Below are 22,775 nucleotides of genomic sequence, written 5' to 3' on the forward strand. Positions count from 1 at the left end.
TGTGGAGATGGGAGAACCTTCCAGAAGGACAACCATCTKTGCAGCACTCCACCAATCAGACCTTTATGGTAGAGTGGCCAGGCGGAAGCCACTCCTCAGTAAAAGGCACATGACAGCCTGCTCTCAGACCATGAGAAACAAGATTATCTGGTCTGATGAAACCAAGATTTAACTTTTTGGCCTGAATGCCAACCGTCACGTCTGGAGGAAACCTGGAACCGCGCAAGGTGGTGGCAGCATCATGCAGTGGGGATGTTTTCAGAAGCAGGGACTTGGAGACTAGTTAGGATCGAGGGAAAGATGAACGGAACAAAGTACAGAGAAATCCTTGAAGAAAACCTGCTCCAGAGTGCTTATMACCTCAAACTGGGGCGAAGGTTCACCTTCCAACAGAACAACGACCCTAAGCACACAGCCAAGACAACACAGGAGTGGCTTCGGGACAAGTCTCTGAATGTCCTTGAGGGGCCCAGCCAGTGCCCGGACTTGAACCCAATCTAATGTCTCTGGAGAGACCTGAAAATAGCTGTGCAGCGACGCTCCCTATCTAACCTGACAGAGCTTGAGAGGATCTGCCAGAAAGAATGGGATAAACTCCCCAAATACAGGTGTGCCAACACTCAAGGCTGTAATCGCTGCCAAAGGTGCTTCAACAAAGTACTGAGTAATGGGTCTGAATACTTATGTAAATGTGATATTTCAGTTTTGTATTTGTAATAAATTTGCTAAAAACTGTTTTTGCTTTGTCATTATGGGGTATTGCGTGTAGATTGAGGGAGAAAAACAATGTCAATAAATGTTAGWATAAGGCTGTAACGTAACAAAATGTGGAAAAAGTCAAGGGGTCTGAATACTTTCTGAATGCACTGTATATATTTTTTCTTCAGAGTTCTGGGTCTGAATACTTATGTAAATGTGATATTTCAGTTTTGTATTTGTAATAAATTTGCTAAAATGTATAACCTGTTTTTGCTTTGTCATTATAGGGTATTGCGTGTAGATTGAGGGGGAAAAACGATTTCATAATTTTTGAATAAGGCTGTAACGTAACAAAATGTCGAAAAAGTCAAGGGGTCTGAATACTTTCTGAATGCACCGTATATATTTTTTCTTCAGAGTTCTGGAAATTCTCCCATGACCCCATTTTCATTTCAGGGATGCAACCCTTAGTTTGGGAATCGCTGATATAGCCTATTCTTGTACAATCATCCTAGCACCTGTGACCCAGTACACATTATCACTGAAGTCAGAGGGTGCATCCATCAATCAGCCAGTTGTAAACAATATGGTGTTTTTGTTATGGGAAAGTGCAATAGTTTGAGTCTGAAAATAGTCCGTCACCTTGCAGCCTTGCACTCACAAATAAGAATGCTCTGCATTAGTCATCTCCCCATTAGTCACTCTTCAATGGCCTCTTCGAGGTGGTGGCTGTTGAGGTAGAAATATGCTGAGTAGAGTAAAACTGAGGTTGGTGAATACCACAAGAGGTTGGTGGCACTTTAATTTGGGAGGACGTGCTCGTGGTAACGGCTGGAGTGGAATGGTATCAAATACATCAAACAAATGCACTGTGTTCGAATACTCATACTAACCGTACTATTTGTGATGTAAATTGAGTATATAGTATGTTTATTGGTCATAGTATGGATATAGTTAATATGCCAAAAGATCCCGGATATCGTACTAAATTCTCCAAAATACGAAATATACACGCAGTGGACAACATTTCCGTGCTTTTGGGGCCCATAATGCAATTCTTCAGAAAATGGCGTGGCTTCACAAAGTTTTCAGATTTGAAGAAATTGGTGGAAAATATGCAGCCGAAGTCCGACGAGAGCGGATAGAAATTAATTGCTTTAACTAATTATGACAAATGTTAAGAAAATGTTGAGCAATGTAATAAAGTAATGACTTTTCAAATAAGTTATGTTACACGTTATGTTGGCTGTCAATTTGTTTGCTACGCTATCCTTACGAACCGCATAGCATTAAAGCAGTATGTACCGGTATGTTACTATTGTTAGCTAAGTTAGTTACCTAACGTTAGTTGGCTACTAATACACCGAACAAATGCCAGGAAGTATATTAACTATCTGCTATCTAACTAACTACCCAACGTTTATTGACTTGATTATTCACATCATTCTTAGCTAAGTGGTAGTATGGATATAGTTAATATGCCAAAAGATCCCGGATATCGTACTAAATTCTCCAAAATACGAAATATAGTCGTTGTGCGCTCTCAATGGACATTGTTAATTCTGGCTATCTACTACGATTTCAGAGCACTCTCGTCTAAGTGTGCCAGAGCACAGAATAACTGATTAATTTACTAATGCTCAACACCTGTTGAATATGGCCGGTGTCAGTAAACGTTGGCAAAAAAAGTGGAATTAAATTGTTGCCAGCAGCACAGTTAGTTACCAACTTTCTAGATAACATGAAAASAGCCAAACCAGCTTTGCTAGGGCGAGTAAAATGGTCACAGTGAGGTGTTCTCTGTGTCTGGAAGTAGCTAGCCAACGTTAGCCAGTTAGCGTGGGTGCTTGACTGCCGTTGAATGCTTGGATCAATCCTACTCCTCGGCCAGAGCGGTCCAGTGTGCGCTCTGCACACTCTGAATTTACGAATGGACAATCTGACAACATTAGGGATTTACAGACACCCAGAGTGCACTCTGGCACTCCAGATTGAATTAACGAACACTTCAAAATTGTAAAATGTTTAGCTAGTCATTTGTTATGCTAACAAGAGGTTGCATAGCAACAGCATAATTTCCCAGTAGACAGGCGAAGCGCTAGTACGCTCAACTGAAACGATACCATCCATTTAAAATATACTTAAATTAACTAATACTATATAGTATATTGTACAAAAGACTATTGAGAGTAAATATTAGTTCATCATAGGAGAGCTGTAGCTCCGCCCACCGGTGATGTGACGCAGAGCTTGCTGCGCAATCTCTAACTGAGTAGGGAGTAACTAGAGAAAGTACACAGGCCGTGATAAGTTGCAGCCATCTCCTGTGATTACCACTAGTTAGTATTCTTTGTTTTAGCCAAGGCCAGTGTGTGTCCTTCAGAAATGTGAGTTAATATTTCTCACAATTCATGTCAATTCACGCACTCCTTTGTTATGCTAATTATAGTGTTTACTGCGAACTAGCAACTGTAAGCTTGCTAACCCTGTTGTTTTTGTCATCTCATTTCAGACATTTAGTCACAGCCATGTTGTTAGGTTGTATTGCACTGTGCAGAGGATAACATATTGTAGCCATATTATTTATAGCTTATGTAATTGGAGGTTGTATTAAGCCTATACCTGCCATTTGCGATTGTATTTAATTTCCCCTTTTTCAGAACCACACACACTCTTGGTTTACACAATTGTCAGGCCATACACTGTGCTGAGCTACCACAAAGAGCCACCAGCCAAAGGCAACCAGAGCACCCACCAGGTCACTGACCAGGTCAGGTTCCATGGATACCTAGGCCAGACACTCAACCCCATCCGCAGCCCACTAGAGGCTTCACTGCCGCAGCAGCAGTGCAGACCTACAGAGGGCCTAGGCCAACCATCCATAACTTCAACAGCCGAGACCCAAGTGAGTTTGCTCTCCTGAAGATCATACTAGGGAACCTCATGCCAGCTGACGGGAACGAGCTCTTCTTCTGATCCTAGTGGATCACTTAAAGCTAGAAGAAACCTGGCTAGTGGCAGATTCATACCTCAACTCCCCCATGCCTTACTCAGACACTATGGCAGCCCTGAATGAGAAGTTTGGACAGCCACACCATGTCGCCCTGAAGAAGATAGCCAGTGTCATGGACTCTCCCGATGTACGCCGTAAAGATACAGCTGCTTTCGAGAAGTTCACACTACAGGTCCAGTCCTTAGTGGGCATGCTCCAGACACTGGGTCCAGATGGCAACATAGAGCTGATGTGTGGGTCTCATGTGGCATGCCTACTCAGCAAGCTACCACCCGAGATGAGGTCAGACTTCTGCCGTTGCATGTTTCATCAGTCAGGTACCACATACACCTTACTCGAGTTCTCAGAGTGGTTACAGTATGAGTCCTGGTGTCAACACTATGATGGCCAGTCATCAAGCAAAGGGCATAAGGACAGACTTCAGAAATCAGAAGGGCACCATGGGAAACGTGCAACGTCCATCCTTCACTGAGCTAAAGACAACCCTGAGAGTGGAGTCGCTGCCTCAGCATTCAACAGTTCAGCTGCAAGAAGAAAGGCAAGGTGAAGCCATACTGTCCTTATAGCAACAGCCCCGAGCACTATCTCAACAGTGCTCAGCCATCCAGACACTCACCAAGGAGCAAGTAACAGAGTGGATCAAGACCAACAAGAAGTGCTGGCGTTGTGGAAGGGACCATCAGGCATCCCAGTGCACCTTCAAGAAGCCCGGCAGTCTCTGCAAGTTAACGCATCTACAAGTCCTTCATGAGGTCAACCCCCAAAGAGGCACCCAAAGAGGAGAGCTGCCTGGTAAGCACAACCACATAGGTGCTCTACCTAGACAGACCAGCTGACTGTAATCGCATCCTACTGAAGGTGATCAGGGTGCTCCTACACCACGGAGACCGTACCCTCGACACTTACACTATTCTGGATAACGGGCCCGAGCGTACCATGCTCCTTCCAGATGCTGCACAGAAGCCTGGGTTACAGAGGATCCCAGAAGAACTAGCCCTCAGAACCATTCACCAGGACATCCAGACCCTCCGTGGTGCATCAGTGACCTTCCGCATCTCTCCTGCCGCATCTCTCCTGGTTTCGGAGAGGATTCCCACAGATGACATCACAAGAGGCAAGACTCTGAAAGACCTTGCAGAGCCCAACAGATGGAGCCAAGGARCACCGTTTCTCCTTCAAAGTCCAGACGAGTGGCCAGCTAAGCCAAACGCTCATCCTAAAGAGGACATGTCTGAACTCCAGAAGCCCACCTTCTGCGGTGTCACTGCAGTTGCTGGTCCCCAAGACCCAGATGTCAGCCAGTGTACCACATGGAAGGAGCTTCGAGAAGTCACTATGCAAGTGCTACACAGGGCGACAGGTCAGGGTAGTGACCCTACTGCCGAAGACTACCAGAAAGCGGAGACCGTCAGCTACAAGAGAGCCCAGCGAGAGTTTCCCAGGTGAGCTCCGTCTCCTGAAAGCTGGTAAGCCTGTCCTGTCCAGCAGTCGCCTACTTACTTTGTCACCTGAGCTTGACAAGTCCGAAGAGCTCATCGGAGTTGGTGATAGACTACGTAGTGCCGAAGATCTAGAACATGCTACAGTTCATCCCATCCTCCTTGATCCTGGTCATCCATCCACCAGACTCCTGATCCAAGATTACGACAACCATCTGTGCCATCCTGGCCCTGAGAGGGTGTTTGTGGAGATCCGCCGCACCCTTTGGATCCTCTGCGAGCGGGAAGTCATCCGGCGCTTCCACCACACCTGTACAGAATTCTGTAGATGGAAATCCAGACCTGCTGTCCCCAAGATGTCTGACCTGCCAGCTGCACGCCTGCACCTCTTCAAGCCAGCCTTCCACTCCATGGGCATGTACTGRTTTGGGCCCTTCCAGGTCAAACTGGGGCAGCGCATTGAGACGAGATGGAGGATAATCTTCAAGTGTCTCACCACGAGGGGTGTATACTTGGAACTCCTGACCAACATCGATGCCGACTCCTTTTTGATGGCCTTTAGAAGATTAATAGCCTGCCATGGGATGCCGGCTAAGCCGTTCTCTGACCAGGGAATGAACTCCCGGAGAGGAGAGAAGGCCTTTGCTGTTTTGGCTCCCAACCTGCAAGAGCAGCTTGCAAAACAGAAGATTCCCTTCCTCTTCAACCCCCCTGCAGCACCGCACTTCGGAGGAGTTTGGGAGAAAGAGATTTGCTCTCAAGACTGCCCTCTACACTACAGTGGGTGCCCAGTCAATGACCGAAGAAGTGCTCAGAACTGTCCTCATTGAAGTGGAGGGTATCCTGAATTCAAAGCCCTTGGGCTATGTGTCCTCCAGTATCGCAGACCTGGACCCCGTGACCCTTAACCTCCTGTTGATGGGGCGGCCAGACGGATCCCTACCGCAAGTGGTGTACCCGGAGACTGAGCTCCTCAGCAGACATCGATGGAGACACTGCCTGTTCCTGACGGATCACTTCTGGTGCAGCTACATCAGGTACTACCTCCCCAGCCTTCAAGCCCGCCAGAAGTGGCATGCCATCCCTGCCGACCTCAAAATGGATATGGTGGTCATGTTGGTGGACCCCCAGCTTCCGAGAGCCCTCTGGACCATCGAACGTGTCATTAAAGTTCACCCAAGCGCAGATCGTCATGTGAGATCTGCCGAGGTAGGATCAAGGACAGAACATACACCCGTCCTGTTGCCCAGCTGGGAGTCCTTCCAGCTCTCCCAGACAGAGAATACGAAGACAGTACGCCTGCCGTAACCACTCCCAAGAGCCCTAAGCCTTTCTCAGGAGCAAATTGACGTTGCAATTTGGGGTATGAAAGACTATTGAGAGTAAAAATTAGTTAATCATAGGAGAGCTTTAGCTCCACCCACCGGTGATGTGGAGCAGAGTATGCTGGGCGATCTCTAACTGAGGAGAAGGAAGTAACTTGAGAAAGTACACAAGCCGTGATAAGTTCCAGCCATCWCCTGTGATTACCTCTAGTTAGCATTCTTTGTTTTAGCCAAGGCCAGTGTGCGTCCTTCAGAAATGTGTGTTCATATTTCTTACAATTCGTGTGTTGTGAACGCACTCCTTTGTTATGTTAATGAGCGTTTTTACCACGTCCTAGCAACTGTACGCTTGCTAACCCTATTGTTTCTGTCATCTCATTTCAGACATTTAGCATTTCAGTGTCTAGTCCTATATGCCCTGTGGATATATGGATGTATACTGTATAGATTATGTGGGTATTTTGTTAGCAATGTGCCTTGTGGATGCATTATACATTCAAGTACATGCAGTTTTGTGAAGATGATGGTGSTGCTCAGTYGTGCTGTGTAGTTGCACTCATTAGTGAAGTCACAGCCATGTTGTTAGGTTGTATTGCCCTGTGCAGAAGATAAGCTATACATAATATGGCTACAATTGGTTATGTAATTGGAGGTTGTATTAAGCCTATACCTGCCATTTGCGATTGTATTTAATTTCCCCCTTTTCAGAACCACACACACTCTTGGTTTACACAATTGTCAGGCCATACACTGTGCTGTGCCGTTACTGCTCTATGTGAATCAGCGTCATTAAACAACCACAACTGGAATCCTACCGGTCTGTCATCTGTGCCCTTACAAGCACCTAGGAGAGAAGTAACCCTTAAGAATATACAGTCCACCAAGTCCTCAACTACATCATATATACGATTTAAGTATGTTGTATGTTAGTATGGGTATTCAAACACAGCTCAGGTTTCTGTGTTTTCCATTCGCTCCATTCCGGCCATTATCGAGCCATCCTCCCCTCAGCAGCCTCCTGTGGTGAATACATATAGTATGCCTATACTAGTGTGATAAGAACATGAATCATTTCCATTTTTACATGTGGAAACATGACACAGGAAATAAACAATATTTGACCAAGTCTGCACAACTTCCCAAGTGCATGGAACCCCACGGTGGATGTTATATGGTACGGCAACTGCTCGGCCTCCGACTGCAAGGCACTACAGAGGGTAGTGCGTACGGCCCAGTACATCACCGGGGCCAAGCTTCCTGCCATCCAGGACCTCTATACCAGCCGATGCCTGAGGAAGGCCCTAAAAATTGTCAAAGACTCCAGCCACCCTAGTCATAGACTGTTCTCTCTGCTATCGCACGGCAAGCGGTACCAGAGCGCCAAGTCTAGGTCCAAGAGGCTTCTAAACAGCATCTACCCCCAAGCCATAAGACCCCTGAACATCTAATCAAATCACTAACGAGACTATTTGCATTGCCCCCCTCCCCCACTACTGCTACTCGTATCTATGCATAGTCCCTAACTCTACATGTACATATTACCCCTATACTCCCTGTATATAGCTATTTAATGTTATGTGTTTTCCCCTTTAGGTATTTTCTTAACTGCATTGTTAGTTAAGGGCTTGTAAGTAAGCATTTCACTGTAAGGTCTGCACAGGTGACAAATAAAATTTGATGTCTGGGCTGCATACTGAAACTGGTTAATTCCTTTAGCCTTGAAAGTGAGAGTAGCGCTATTGCTGTTTTCACTGAAAACTCATATTTCCTTTGCCCTAATCCTTCATGACAATAATGGAATCTTATTACTGGTCTGTTCAATTCACTGCTACCAATAAAATAAAATAAAAAGCACACATTAGATGAGAATGAATGAGAACATTTATTGAAAATGTTAGAGCAGTCAAAATAAAAAAAATTAAAGTCAACAACGCCACTCCGTAGCAACACCCCTTTATCCCTGGCAGAGCATGGAAAATGTAGTGACAACCAGGTTACAAATATCTTTAATATTAGTCATCCAGATCCTGTGCCAAGCTTGGATGTGTGTAAACACCATTCTTTTTTGATTGAATGGTCTCCCCAAGGCTGTCACATAACATCTACCCTCCCCTACATTCTATTAACCCCTGCCCTTCTCTCGCCATACATGAACCATCTCCTCTCTATGCCTTCTCTGACTGGTACTGTTGGTGCAACATTAGGACATCTGACTGGGACACTCTGGTCCAGCCCTCACTGTGGACGTGGTAGAGGTTGACCTGTCCTCCACTGTAGGCGTCACGGTATGTGGCCTGATAGATGGCCCTGCGACCCAGATCACAGGCCTCCTCCACTGTCAGGTCCTTCTGCTTCAGACCGCTGTCCACGATGCCATACGCGTACATGGAGCCAGAGCCCACCGCAAACAGGTCCCCACACACACGGTTCCCCTCAGAGTCCACGTAGTAGAGACCTGGAAGGGGGAGAAAGTGAAATGTTAATATTAGCGAACGTTAGCCATGTGCAGTAAATCACCTGTTGGTGTCGACGAATGGAGGAGATTGAACATGTAGAATCGTTGGGAAATAAAAATAAATGACGGCTGCTGTACTGTGGTCTGAGGTGATAGGACGGTGTGTTCCTCTTTTCGATTTTTGTCTTTAGTGCACCTTAATAGGAGCTTTCCCTCCCTAAGGGGAAGGATGTGCCATACATTTATAAAATCATGGGAGATATGACATTTACGCTACTTCAACATGTAAACTCAGCAAAAAAAGAAACATCCCTTTTTCAGGATCCTGTCTTTCAAAGATAATTTGTAAAAKAAAAWAAWAAAAAATTAAGCTTCACAGATCTTCATTGTAAAGGGTCTAAACACTGTCTCCCATGCTTGTTCAATAAACCATAAACAATATAGAACATGCACCTGTGGAACGGTCATTAAGACACTAACAGCTTACAGACGGTAGGCAATTAAGGTCACAGTTATGAAAACTTAGGACACTAAAGAGGCCTTTCTACTGACTCTGAAAAACACCAAAAGAAAGATGCCCATGGTCCTTGCTCATCTGCGTGAACGTACCTTAGGCATGCTGCAAGGAGGCATGAGGACTGCAGATGTGGCCAGGGCAATAAATTGCAATGTCCGTACTGTGAGACGCCTAAGACAGCGCTACAGGGAGATAGATGGACAGCTGATCGTCCTCGCAGTGGCAGACCACGTGTAACAACATCTGCACAGGATCAGTACACCCGAACATCACACCTGCAGGACAGGTACAGGATGGCAACAACAATTGCCCGAGTTACACCAGGAACGCACAATCCCTCCATAAGTGCTCAGACGGTCCGCAATAGGCTGAGAGAGGCTGGACTGAGGGCTTGTAGGCCTGTTGTAAGGCAGGTCTTCACCAGACACCACCGGCAACAACGTCACCTATGGGCACAAAACCACCGTCGCTGGACCAGACAGGACTGGCAAAAAGTGCTCTTCACTGACGAGTCGTGGTTTTGTCTCACCAGGGGTGATGGTTGGATTCGCGTTTATTGTCGAAGGAATGAGCGTTACACCGAGGCCTGTACTCTGGAGCGGGATTGATTTGGAGGTGGAGGGTCCGTCATGGTCTTGGGCGGTGTGTCACAGCTTCATTGGACTGAGCMTGTTGTCATTGCAGGCAATCTCAATGCTGTGCATTACAGGGAAGACATCCTCCTCCCTCATGTGGTACCCTTCCTGCAGGCTCATCCTGACATGACCCTTCAGCATGACAATGCCACCAGCCATACTGCTCATTCTGTGCGTGATTGCCTGCAAGACAGGAATGTCAGTGTTCTGCCATGGCCAGCGAAGAGCCCGGATCTCAATCCCATTGAGGACGTCTGGGACCTGTTGGATCGGAGGGTGAGGGCTAGGGCCATTCCCCCCCAGAAAGGTCTGGGAACTTTCAGGTGCCTTGGTGGATGAGTGGGGTAACATCTCACAGCAAGAACTGGCAAATCTGGTGCAGTCCACGAGGAGGAGATGCACTGCAGTACTTTATGCAGCTGGTGGCCACACCACATACTGACTGTTACTTTTGATTTTGATCCCCCTTTGTTCAGGGACACATTATTCAATTTCTGTTAGTCACATGTCTGTGGAACTTGTTCAGTTTGTGTCTCAGTTGTTGAATCTTATGTCCATACAAATATTTACACATGTTAAGTTTGCTGAAAATAAAGACAGTTGACAGTGAGAGGACGTTTCTTTTTTTGTTGAGTTTGTGGCTCACATGTGTGTAATTCAAAATTCAGATCCCTAGTTGTCCAATCTTGCAGTCTAAGACCGCAAGATCTGATAGAGATTAGGGTCTAGATTTCATCCAGACCACGGAATATCCGCATTATAGTGATTGAAATTTAAAGATGTTTGCCGTAAAAAATGCACGTCGGCTCAATCGGAAAATCCCTTTACATTTCAATCGCGCTATAACATGGATCTTCCATCCTGATTGAACCTAGTTTTAGATTTATCAGGGCTGATCTTATGTTTGATAGAATGGGTTAGCTAATATATATTGTCCCTATCCAGCTTAGACTATGACGTCAGTTGGTGCACGTGTAACAGAGACAAGATCGTACTGTAAGTTCACTCCACAGCTTCAAATGTCTCCACTCATGTTGCTGAATGGCTTACTTTTTGGTGGAGCAACTGGCTAGCAAGTTGTCAAGTGGGCGGTCCTGTGTGTTTGCAAAGCAGAGGATCACTTGTTTGAGCCCAGTAAGAGGACATCGACAGTGAGGGATACTATACTGCTATTAAGCTAGAACAGTGACGCACACAGTTCATATCATATCCATACCTGGTCCAGTCTTGTCCCAGCCACACACCATGGTTCCCATGCTAAGGCCCATGCCTTTGTACTGGTACACCATGTTGGCCAGCAGTTTTGAGGCAGCTGCCACTGAGATGCGTTCCTTGTTGCGGAGTTCATAGACACGGCACTGGCGGGCCAGCAAGCGCTCCCAGAAACTGCAGTCAGCTGCACCTCCAGCCATGGTGCCCAGCAGGTAGGGGTTGATCTCTATCACCTTCTTCACTGTCTGGGAGGCGATGTAGGAGCCGGCTGTGGCTCTGGAGTCCACAGCCACAATGACACCATGCTGAAACTAGGGAGAATGGATATGAGGCAGAAGACAATGGTTAGCCTTGATTATTTCAGATGTAATAGTTTAAACAAGTAGCCTATCGAGATGGCTCCTCCATGGCCATTTTAGCTATTTTAGTCTGACTATGTTCTCATTCAATATGTTGTTTGTGTTGTCTGTCTAAGGATGTTACTAGGAGCCCTTTCACATGGGGTTATAGGTCACTTGTAGGTACACAGGTGACCTGGAAGTGTTAGCTGTCACAGGTGAGAATTGCTTATGGGCTGCACCTCACGTTGGTTCAGTAAGTTAATGTTTTTGCATTGGAACGCTGTAGTTAGTTATTTCATATTCAGTAATACATGGCCCAACTAAAGATCTAACTAACGTTAGCTAGGTATAGAAAGCAAAATGTACGTGGACGCGTGATTAACTTCTCTTAAATTGTGACAATGGCGTTTCATAACGTTAGCGTTACAGTTAATTCCTTGATGATACAAGCTAGCTAGCTATCGTGCAAACTGTTGGCGAACTATTCTTAACTAACTAAAGTTAGCTATGTCGATAGCCACCGTTCGCTAGCAAGCATATTAGCTAGCTACCATGAAAATTAGCTAGCATACTTACTTTGAAGGCTAAAGTGGTTGTGCCATGGAGGAATTCAATCTTTCTATCTGGTCCATCTCCGTTAGAGCACGAAGTTCTCAGAGCGAAAGAGAGGCTATCTCCTCCAACAGACTCCAAACCCAACTCTGTTTCATACAAACCACTGGCGAAGCCACGACGCTGGCGACCATAGTTGGAAAAATCTACTGACTCACTCTGCAACACACTAGCAAGAGCCATCTTTGAACTACGGATGATGATGACGATAGGGTAGGGCTTCTGTTGTTATCGAACCAATTTTGCCGGRAAAAGGAAATACGTCACTGTTTTGAACATCGTTCGGGGTTATCTCAAGATAGCCAAAGGACGCAGCATTGTATCCAATGATTATTTATAAATAATGCCTTGTTCAAAATCACTGGGAACTCGGAAATATCCGACTTCCGTACGTTCAAATCTACTGGGAATTCGGAAAAATCGAGCTCCGACTGGAAAAAATCGATTTGGGGAAAAAACGATTTGAACGGTCATCCAACTCTGAATTTCAACTRGGGAACTTAGACCTCTTTCTGGAGCTCCGACTTTTCGACCGGAACGGATCACCGATGTCATGATTTGACCTCGTATTTTTCCGATTTCCCAGTTGTTTTAAATGCGGCATTTTATTTAATTTTTTCATTTTATTTAACCATTATTTAACTAAACAAGTCAGTTAAGAGCAAATTCTTATTTACAATGACGGCRTAACAAAAGGCAAAAGGCCTGCAGGATAKAAAATAAAAAATAAATACAATATAAATATAGGACAAAACACACATCACAACAAGAGAGACAACACAACACCATATAGAGACCTAAGACAACAACATAGCAATCAAAAGCTTTGGCCAAGTCAATAAAAATAGCAGCACAATATTGCTTAGAATCAAGGGCAATGGTGACATCATTGAGGACCTTTAAGGTTGCAATGACACATCCATAACCTGAGCGGAAACCAGATTGCATACCCGAGAGAATACTATAGACATCAAGAAAGCCAGTCAGTTGATTATTGACAAGTTTTTCCAACACTTTTGATAAACAGGACAACATAGAAATAGGCCTATAACAGTTTGGATCAGCTTAATCTCCCCCTTTAAATAAAGGACAAACTGTGGCTGCCTTCCAAGCAATGGGAACCTCCCCAGAAAGCAGAGACAAGTTAACAAGTTTGGAGATAGGCTTGGCGATGATAGATTCAGATTTAGTGTAAGGGGCCAGGAGAGAGCTTAGGGCAGGTAGGGTACAGGCCGGTGCTGATGGAGGACGATAGCACCCAGCAACAGTCAACAAAGAGCTATTTGAAAGTTTAATGCTTAAAACCAACAAATCAAATTGTTTTGGGAGAGAATTGGTGGAGACAACTGAGCACTGAAGTTGATCCTTGGTAAAGATTTCCACTCCCCCACCTTTGTAAGATCTGTCTTGCCAAAAAAGGTTAGAACCAGAAAGGTTAACATCAGTATTCAAAACACTCTTCCTTAACCACGTCTCAGTAATGACCAACACATCTGGATTGGAGCTGTGAACCCACACTTTCAATTGATCCATTTTAGGTAATAAGCTTCTTGTGTTATCATACAGAAAACCCAGGCTTTTACGAGAGCAGAAATCAGTGAAGCAGATATCAGCACAAGTCAGAATTGAGGCTAGCAACAGAAGATGGGCCAGGGTATACATGCACATTTCCAGATGTCATCAACAGTAATACAATCAAGGCACGGCATAGGACAGGGAGAGCTCTGCAGTGCTGATTTATGACATCTGAATGTGCATCAGATGGCAACAAGATCATATTGTACAGCAATTTCATCAGGTAACATGATTACAAAGCGAGAGGTGGTTAGAATAGGATGGGAGGCCAAAGTCTGAGTAACCAATAGAGAGTCAGAGTCCCTAGTGTGGGAACATACATAGTCTGTCCCATGGTTGGGMAAAGAAAGTTTGTAGTCAACAAAGTGTGCAGGAGTCATGAGGCAAATAGCAAAATGCAGAAGAAAAAAATTAAATATATAATGACTTTGGGATAGCCATTGTAAGTTCAGAGTCACTCACCCCAACAGTGTGTGAGTGCTGGAGGCGAGCGAAAGCTCGGGAGAGAGTGGTGAGTGTGGTGGGGGTACCTGTACCAGACAGGGGAGACAGGCCATGGCAGACTGTGAACAGATCGCCAGGTGGAATCCAAGCAGCAGTGCAGCAGGTACCGGGAGTAGGTGTCACACCCACTTGGGAGAAGCTTTTATTTCTGAGGCAGATTTCTTGTAGAAAATGGCAGTGAATGGTCTTTGAACAGCAGGAGGGGGCTTCAGAGGATGCTTCAAAGACTCCTGCCACTTGTTGGGCCCAAAGGCCTCGACACCTTTTACTTCACTCCTTAGTGCTAATTTAATTTGTATCTGGTCTGTCCTTGCAAGCCTGGGAGCCTTAACTCAGCATTTAGTCCCCATAAAGTAAAATATATCATTGCCATGTACTTTATTTTGATTTTTGATTTTTATTCTTGGCTTTCAAAATAGCATCAGACCAAACACTACTCACTCAGTTCCAGGTTGGATGGTGTCCTCAGGTCTCTGCTGTTTGTTTACTAGAGTACCCTCTGTATGGCTTGGCATGATCCTATCTGTGTTGTATCTGTCCCATTATGGCGTCTGTGAAAGCATGGGCACCACCATTGAGGCCATCTACTTCTATAAGTTGGTAAACAAACTAAAAGGGTATGTACTGCCACTTGGAGTGTGTTGTTTGAACCGGTATAAAGCCAAGGTTGGCGATTTACTGCCACCTGCAGTTATGGAATGTTTGCTCACAAGTATAATGCATTGGSCGATCCCTCCTGATGACCTGTGTGGAATTATGTGACCCTTCCTTAACGCATAGGAAATCGCACCCAGCTGACTACTTCAAAATGGAGAAAGTCCTCAATGGGGCTGCCCATGCTAAAATGGGATTTTGGACATTAGAGTCCTTCATCTCRAAGAGATGACCCAGTAATTGTAGTTGGCCCCACTAAGATATTTGGATGATTCCCTATAGTTCATTGTCAGCTACAGATGGGTTACGAAAACGATGCACATGCTTCAATGGGGCAGAAGTCTGTGTGTTGTTGTGATTCTGGATGGCCAGATAGCTAGCCACAATGTCAAGAAGCTGCCATGTGTGGAATCATAGGTGGCTTGTTCTTGATACCATGTCTTGTTTTGAGATGCTTTGACTGATGTCAAGTCTATGCTAATATGGCAAAAAAATTGCTCGCTAGCTAACCAACAACTGTAACAATGTATTTGAGAGACAACAACTGCTCATTGTGCACATTTATTTAAAAATMTTCAATAAACATTGGTGACGAAATATAGTTTTTATGTTGTCAACAATCTAAGCCAACCCCCTTTGTTTTGCCCCATAGTTCTATAGGCAGAGAGGAAAAGGGTATTTCGATATTATAGAAGTTCATTATGGGTTATTATTTGGTAGAAGTTTGTTTACACATGATAAAGAAAAATCTTTATGAAAATATGATGGTTCACAATGATGAAAATGCAGTATTAGGCTTCATGATACATATTTCTTATTTGTTGAGAGAAATGACATGTAGTTTTACTGTACTGAAGATCTCTGAACACACAGTATGATTGATTTACCTTCAAAAATTATTTTATGGATTTTACAGCCTCACCTCATCTTCAACCTTGGTTGACCTGTCATGATATATTGCTTGTTTGTTTTTTTGCTCTTGAAGCGCTTTGAGATTCTATGAAAAGCGCTATAGAAATGTAATAAATTCATATCATTATTATTTTTATTAACCTATCCCGCCTCCACATTCTCCCCTCCTCCCGTCAACATACCTAAACAATGAATGACATCACAGTTCTTATAATGTCATAAAAGCTGTATTGTGTTCTGTTTCCATGGCAATTTTTTTTGGTATTTTTCTTAAAACTGCATTGTTGGTTAAGGTCTTGTAAGTAAGCATTTCACTGAACATGTTGTATTCGGCGCATGTGACAAAAATAATTTGATTTGATTTTGATTTAGATTTGAATTATGCTTCTAAATTCTTATTTTATTTTATAAAGACAAGAAACTTTCCAAGAGCTTAATTTTGAAAATTGAAAATTGAAAATGAAGAGGAAAGGCGTGAGTACATGTTTCTTATGGATAGTTTCAGAGATTACCTGTRTGCTGGTGACTGTTAAGTCTTGGAAGTCTCAACCATACTACCCCAAGGAACCATGCATATCCTTTGATAAGATGCAGGCGCACCCAACAGTGACCTCTTGGCCTTACTTCTTTCTACTGGCAGATCGTGCCCCTTTTATCTCCCGAGAGGCACAGAGCCTCCATCATGTGGACAGGGCCCGCACATCCTCATCCAGCCCTGCAGCCTGGGCCGACCCCAGAGGAGAGGAGCCTCCTTCACAACCTCTATGAGCCTTACCGTAGACTCCCTGTGGTTGTCTCATTCACAGGAAACAAGGTAGATGCAGGTTGAGGACCAGGTTGTGGCCCACCTTCCTTCTGCAGTCCAGGGACATCTTGCATTAATGCCTCCAGAGACGTCTTGGCAATTCTCCGAAATTATTTTTCTGATGAATTCTCCGAAATAAATATGTTTTTAATTCAACGTCATTGTGGTTCAAGACTAAATTCTAAATCAAGCACTACATTTCTATCAAGAATAAATGTGAATAATGTGAATAATCTAGTCCATAATCTGGTTTTGAACATAAATTAACATAAATTATGTTAATTTAATTTATGATGTTTACAAAAAGGATCAATATTCATTGGTCTACAAACAATCTCAGTAAAACCCTGTAGGGTACAGTTTTTGGTCGCTTACAAGTTTCTTGTTTTCTTTCTTCTTCTAAGCCTTTATTTCCAACTCTCTTTATCCTTCTTTAGTTTCACTTCTTTCTACCACTGCTCTGCCCATCTTCCACTCCTTCCTGTTTCTCCCTCCTTTCCTTCACCTTCACTCTTTCTCTCTCCTTCTCTCTGTAATACTCCTCTCTCAGTTCCTCTCTGTCCCTGCGAGTCCACCCATGTGAGGTGATATGGTACACATCGACACAGTTCCCAGAGTATGCATCCCTGTGTGTGGCCCTGTACACAGCCTCTCTGGCCAGTGAGATGGCCTCCTCCACCGTCAGCCCCCACCGTACCCCTCCGTCCAGCACAGAGTAGGCATAGGGCGAGCCAGAGCCCACAGAGAACAGCGCTCCCTGCAGGCGAGTCCCGTCACTGCAGACGTAGTACAAGCTGGGGCCAGAGAGCCCTAGCTGTTTACCTCTAGCAGAACAGTGCTGCCGACTCATGGCTGGTGAGAGGCACGGATTCCTTCCCCGTGCCTCTGCTTCAGAGATTGAGTCACTTTCTGATGTCTTTGACAGATCGTCTGTTTCATTCCCCATCTTTGATCTGTTCTCTTGCTGATCCGCCCCTTTGCTGCTATGCTCAAGAGGACATGTTTCCACCTCACCTCCGTCCCAACCACACAAGATGGCTGCCACACACAGCTCAGTGCCCTTAAACGGGTGCAGCATGTGGGCTAGTAGCTTGGCAGCACCAGCTGTGGACAGCCTTCTGCCATGGCGGAGCTGGTAAAGCCGGAGCTCCCGAGCCAGGATCCTCTTCCATAGGGCACAGTCGGCGGATGTGCCCGAGGTGGTGCCCACCAAGTGGGAGTGGACAGGCAGGATCTTCTGGGAGGCTGGGCAGGCCACAAGCCCATTGCAGCTGGACCGTGTGTCTGCTGCAGCTATCACTCCCCCCTGGAACATGAAGGCCAGGGTTGTGGTACCATGAGACATGGGGAAAGGCAGAGGGACAGAGGGAGAGGAGGAGGGAGGAAAGCCAGGAGGAAAAGAGAGGAAAGGTAGGTTTGAATCCTGGTGAAGGGGGGTGATATGGTTTGTTGCAGTGTTGGGGTTGATTTGGCCAAACTGTATTGGGCTTTCACTGAGGTATTCCGCAGCTGGTATATAAAGATGCAGTGGGCTCTCACTGTTGCTCCACGACAATCCCCTGCTTGATATATCTCTGGTTCTCTTCCCAAAAAGCATGCAGGTGTCTTCCTGGGCCATGCGATGTGAAGCTGGAAAATTCCATCTAGAGTTGAGAAAATAGTCCTTGAAACCGCACAGATCCTGTAATGCCATTGAAAAATGTGTCACTCAATATGGAAAGTAACCTATTTATCCATATTTAATTCCCCTCCACTGTTAATCATTGATTCTTATGTTTTTTCTTCTTTGAGAGTCCAGGTCGGGGTCTGTTTGTCTCTGTGATTGGGGATGCACTGACCTAAATGTAGTAAATTGCATCCTTTTTATATAGTAAATGATCCCTCAGTTGTATTGTCCAAACAAGTAGCATGACATCAATAGCATTACATTACCTCATTACTGGGACGCATAAAAAGTGTGGAGTAAGCCACGCCAGTCATCGAAAACTGTGCTTTTGAACACGATACCTGTCTCATAAATCATATTGATATGCTGATTGTACTGGCGTTGATTTAGATTGATGAAATGAGATTATGTGTCTGTAGTTCAGTCTATCCCCTATTGGTGAGTATCACGCCCTGACCTTAGTTCCTTTTTTATGTCTCTATTTTGGTTTGGTCAGGGTGTGAGTTGGGGTGGGCATTCTATGTTTTGTGTTCTATGTTTTCTATTTCTGTGTGTTTGGCCGGGTGTGGTTCTCAATCAGAGGCAGCTGTCTATTGTTGTCTCTGATTGAGAACCATACTTAGGTAGCCTTTTCCCACCTGTGTTTTGTGGGTAGTTGTTTTCTGTCTTTGTGTCTGTACCAGACAGGACTGTTTCGTTTCATTCTCTTTGTTATTTTGTTTAGTGTTCTGTTTCTTAAAAATTTAACAGAAACACTTACCACGCTGCGCTTGGTCCGACTACTCTTCATCCGACGACGAAAAACGTTACAGAACTACCCACCACCAACGGACCAAGTAGCGTGGTAACGAGGAGCAGAGGGTTCAGGACTCCTGGACTTGGAGGAGATATTGACGGTAAGGGACCTGGAAGACAGGCTGGGGAATATCGCCGCCCGAAAAAAGAGCTGGAGGCAGCTATAGCTGAGAGGCAGCAAATGAGGCAGAGCAGCGCAGCAGGCACGAGAGCAGCCCCAAAACATTTTTTGGGGCACACAGGGAGATTGGCGGAGTCAGGCCGATAGACCTGAGCCAACTCCCCGTGCTTACCGGAAGCAGCGTGTAGTGGTCAGGCACCGTGTTATGCGGTGAAGCGCACGGTGTCGCCAGTGCGCGCTTCATAGCCCGGAGCGCTATAGGCCAGCCCCCCGCAAGTGCCATCGAGAGTGGGCATCAGCCAGGGTGGATTGTGCCAGCTCAGCGTGTTGGGTCTCCGGTGCGCCGTTTCGGCCCAGGGTATCCTGCGCCGGCTCTGCGTACTGGGTCTCCGGGGCGCTGGGAGGGTGCTGTTCGTCCTATACCTGCGCTCCGCCCGTGCCGGGATAAAGTGGCATTGAGCCTAATGGAGAGGTGCGAACGGTAAGCACCAGATCTCCAGTGCTCCCCCACAGCACGGTTCGACCTGTGCCTGCACTCTGGAGGGGCCGGGCTAAAGTGGGGCATTCAGCCTGGAGGAGTGGTGCCAAGGCTGCGCACCAGAGCTCCAGTGCTCCCCCACAGCCCGGTTTATCCGGTGCCTCCTCTACGCACCAGGCCTCCTGTAGGTCTCCCCAGCCTAGTGGGCCCTGTGGCAGCCCCACGCACCAGGCTGTCTCTGCGTCTCTCCCTCCAGAGTCGCCCTCCAGCCCGGAGCTGCCAGAGTCGCCCTCCAGCCCGGAGCTGCCAGAGTCGCCCTCCAGCTCGGAGCTGCCAGATCGCCCTCCAGCCCGGAGCTGCCAGAGTCGCCCTCCAGCCCGGAGCTGCCAGAGTCGCCCTCCAGCCCGGAGCTGCCAGAGTCGCCCTCCTGTCCGGGAGCTGCCAGAGTCGCCCTCCTGTCCGGAGCTGCCAGAGTCGCCCTCCTGTCCGGAGCTGCCAGAGTCGCCCTCCTGTCCGAGCTGCCAGAGTGCCCTCCTGTCCGGCCAATCGCCTCGTCCGGAGCTGCCAGAGTCGCCCTCCTGTCCGGAGCTGCCAGAGTCGCCCTCCTGTCCGGAGCTGCCAGAATCGCCCTCCTGTCCGGAGCTGCCAGAGTCGCCCTCCTGTCCGGGGCCCGCTGCGAGGGTCCCCGTCCGGTGTCGGCGGCGAGGGTCCCCGCTCCAGAGGCGCCACCTAAGTGGGCCACGCCTAAGGTGGAGCGGGGTCCACGTCCCGCACCAGAGCCGCCACCGCGGATAGATGCCCACCCAGACCCTCCCCTATATGTTTAGGTTTTGCGGTCGGAGTCCGAACCTTTGGGGTACTGTCACGCCCTGACCTTAGTTCCTTTTTTATGTCTCTATTTTGGTTTGTCAGGGTGTGAGTTGGTGGGCATTCTATATTTTGTGTTTCTGTGTGTTTGGCCGGGGTGTGGTTCTCAATCAGAGGCAGCTTGCTATCGTTGTCTCTGATTGAGAACCATACTTAGGTAGCCTTTTCCCACCTGTGTTTTGTGGGTAGTTTTCTGTTTTTGTGGCTGTACCAGACAGGACTGTTTCGTTTCATTCTCTTTGTTTTGTTTAGTGTTTCTGTTTTAATAAATTAACATGAACACTTACCACGCTGCGCTTTGGTCCGCTGATCCTCATCTTCAGACGACGAACGTTATGAGCCAAAAACTTGCACACCTGTGTTAAAAAATGGTAGGCTACACTGGTCAGGAATCGTGAATTTGCCCAAGGTGTGGAAACTCTGTATACAAGGATAAGGCGAACAAATTCTATAAAGGTTTATTAGACAAACAATAGACAGACATATCCGTATGGGGAGACAAACACGTTCGTCCTCCAAGTGTTCAGGGCCCCTGGTCAAAACATTAAATCAGAGCTGAGACCATTCTGGTCAAAGTAGGCTACACAGGCTCAAAGTAGGCTATACATTTGAACATCTTAATTGCTGGAGAATAACCCTGACTGGATTACAGCTAAGGGCCCGGATACCAAGCAGGTTCTGCTTTATGGTGACCTCTGACCCTAGAGAGGTTACGCAGAGGCTAAATTCCAATTGGGAATAAGCATACATTTTTTTTATTCTTAACGTTACACACTTTTTCTTTGGAGGAAAGTGACTCTCTTTTCCTCCTCTCTATCAGGACATTTCAAACAGTGGGAGAATGAAAGCAGCTTCCATGAACCCAAAAATCCTTCCAGAAAATGAAGAATGATATAAGGAAGGTAAATAGACTTCATGGAACTAACCTACTCTATTGAATAATTGTACTGGATAGGAAGAAAAGCCATTGACCCTGAAGCGATGTTGTGCAGAGGGGCAAAAATCAACATCACATTATTATACTTTATTAAACATCTCATGCATCATGGTACTCATGGTCTATCAGTTGAAGTCAAGTGAAATGAGTGTTGACTGTATGGTTCATAGTAATATGTTATTAGTAGCTTTCGGCAAACACTTTAAMAATGCAATATCTTAGTAAGATCAAGTGTTGACAGCATTCCATTGTTTGATTTTATTACGCTCCTAATCGAACTGAGGGATCGAGGTTGCCATTCCTCTCCCTCCCCAGCACATCTGGTGTTTGGGTGAAAGATAAGATGTGCTCCTGGCGTTGTGAACTCAAACAGGCTGTAAGAGACGGTGGAAAATGTTTAACATACGTAGGGTATATAAATAATTGAATAGGATGCGTTTTTGTTACAGTTTCTGTTTTATTTTGAGTGTGTTTCCTTAGGTTACTGCTGGATGGCCTTGTTTCTAGTTTCCAGTTTACCCTAATTGTTTCTTATTGGTTTCACCTGTGTGTGATTGCCCTCTCTGGTTGCCTGGCTATTTCGGTTCCTTTGTTGGCCTGGATCCTTGCTTAGGTCTTATGTTTTGTTTAGTGCACTCTTGTGCTATTGCCTTGTTTCTGTCAAGACTTTAAGTAAAGATCTGGATTTACCCTTACCTCTGCTTGCTGTGTTTCTCTGCGACTGGGATCGAGTTCGTACAAGCATCACTGTAACAGTGTTTGTTAATCTGACATGATTTCAAATGATTATTTCTCAATTCGATAGAGTTTGAATAACTCCAGTGAATTAAGTGAGACGGTAATTTCAAATAAAACATTTATTTTCCATTGCGTGGAACACTATCCAAAATGTCTTTATGTGTTTCTTTTTCTTTTTTGGTTTTGTATGTATTGCTTTGAATGATGTATTACTGCCACTTTGGAGCTAGAAACATAAGCATTTCGTCCCACTTGCGATAACATCTGCAAAATATGCGTACATGACCAATAAGATTTTATTTGAAAATTTAATTAAATAGATCCAAAGAAATGTTTTTAGTACAAGGGTTGTGAAACAAAAAGAGCTGATAAGCTGGCACCTACTTTTTCAGGCCTTAGCAGAATTGTTAAACAACATATTTTGACTACTTGATCTCCCAGGGACAGAAAGTACAGAACTCAAGCCATACGTCAA

At 45.6% G+C, this 22,775-nt stretch overlaps 2 protein-coding genes across 2 annotated transcripts; both read right to left on the reverse strand.

The window, feature by feature from the left end:
* Window positions 1-8,339: 8,339 nt before the first annotated feature.
* On the reverse strand, window positions 8,340-12,583 carry LOC111975877 (proteasome subunit beta type-5). The gene is made up of 3 exons (XM_024004544.2): window positions 12,213-12,583; window positions 11,300-11,606; window positions 8,340-8,931 (listed from the first exon to the last, which is right to left on the reverse strand). Exons 1-3 carry the CDS (start codon window positions 12,429-12,431, stop codon window positions 8,642-8,644), a joined length of 816 nt encoding a protein of 271 aa, XP_023860312.1. The 5' UTR covers window positions 12,432-12,583; the 3' UTR covers window positions 8,340-8,641.
* A 4,472-nt stretch (window positions 12,584-17,055) lies between these two features.
* On the reverse strand, window positions 17,056-18,513 carry LOC111976078 (proteasome subunit beta type-11-like). The gene has a single exon (XM_024004813.3). It carries the CDS (start codon window positions 18,389-18,391, stop codon window positions 17,138-17,140), a length of 1,254 nt encoding a protein of 417 aa, XP_023860581.1. The 5' UTR covers window positions 18,392-18,513; the 3' UTR covers window positions 17,056-17,137.
* Window positions 18,514-22,775: the final 4,262 nt, after the last annotated feature.

This window comes from Salvelinus sp. IW2-2015, linkage group LG16, assembly GCF_002910315.2.
Source record: "Salvelinus sp. IW2-2015 linkage group LG16, ASM291031v2, whole genome shotgun sequence".
Taxonomy (NCBI): Eukaryota; Metazoa; Chordata; class Actinopteri; order Salmoniformes; family Salmonidae; genus Salvelinus; species Salvelinus sp. IW2-2015.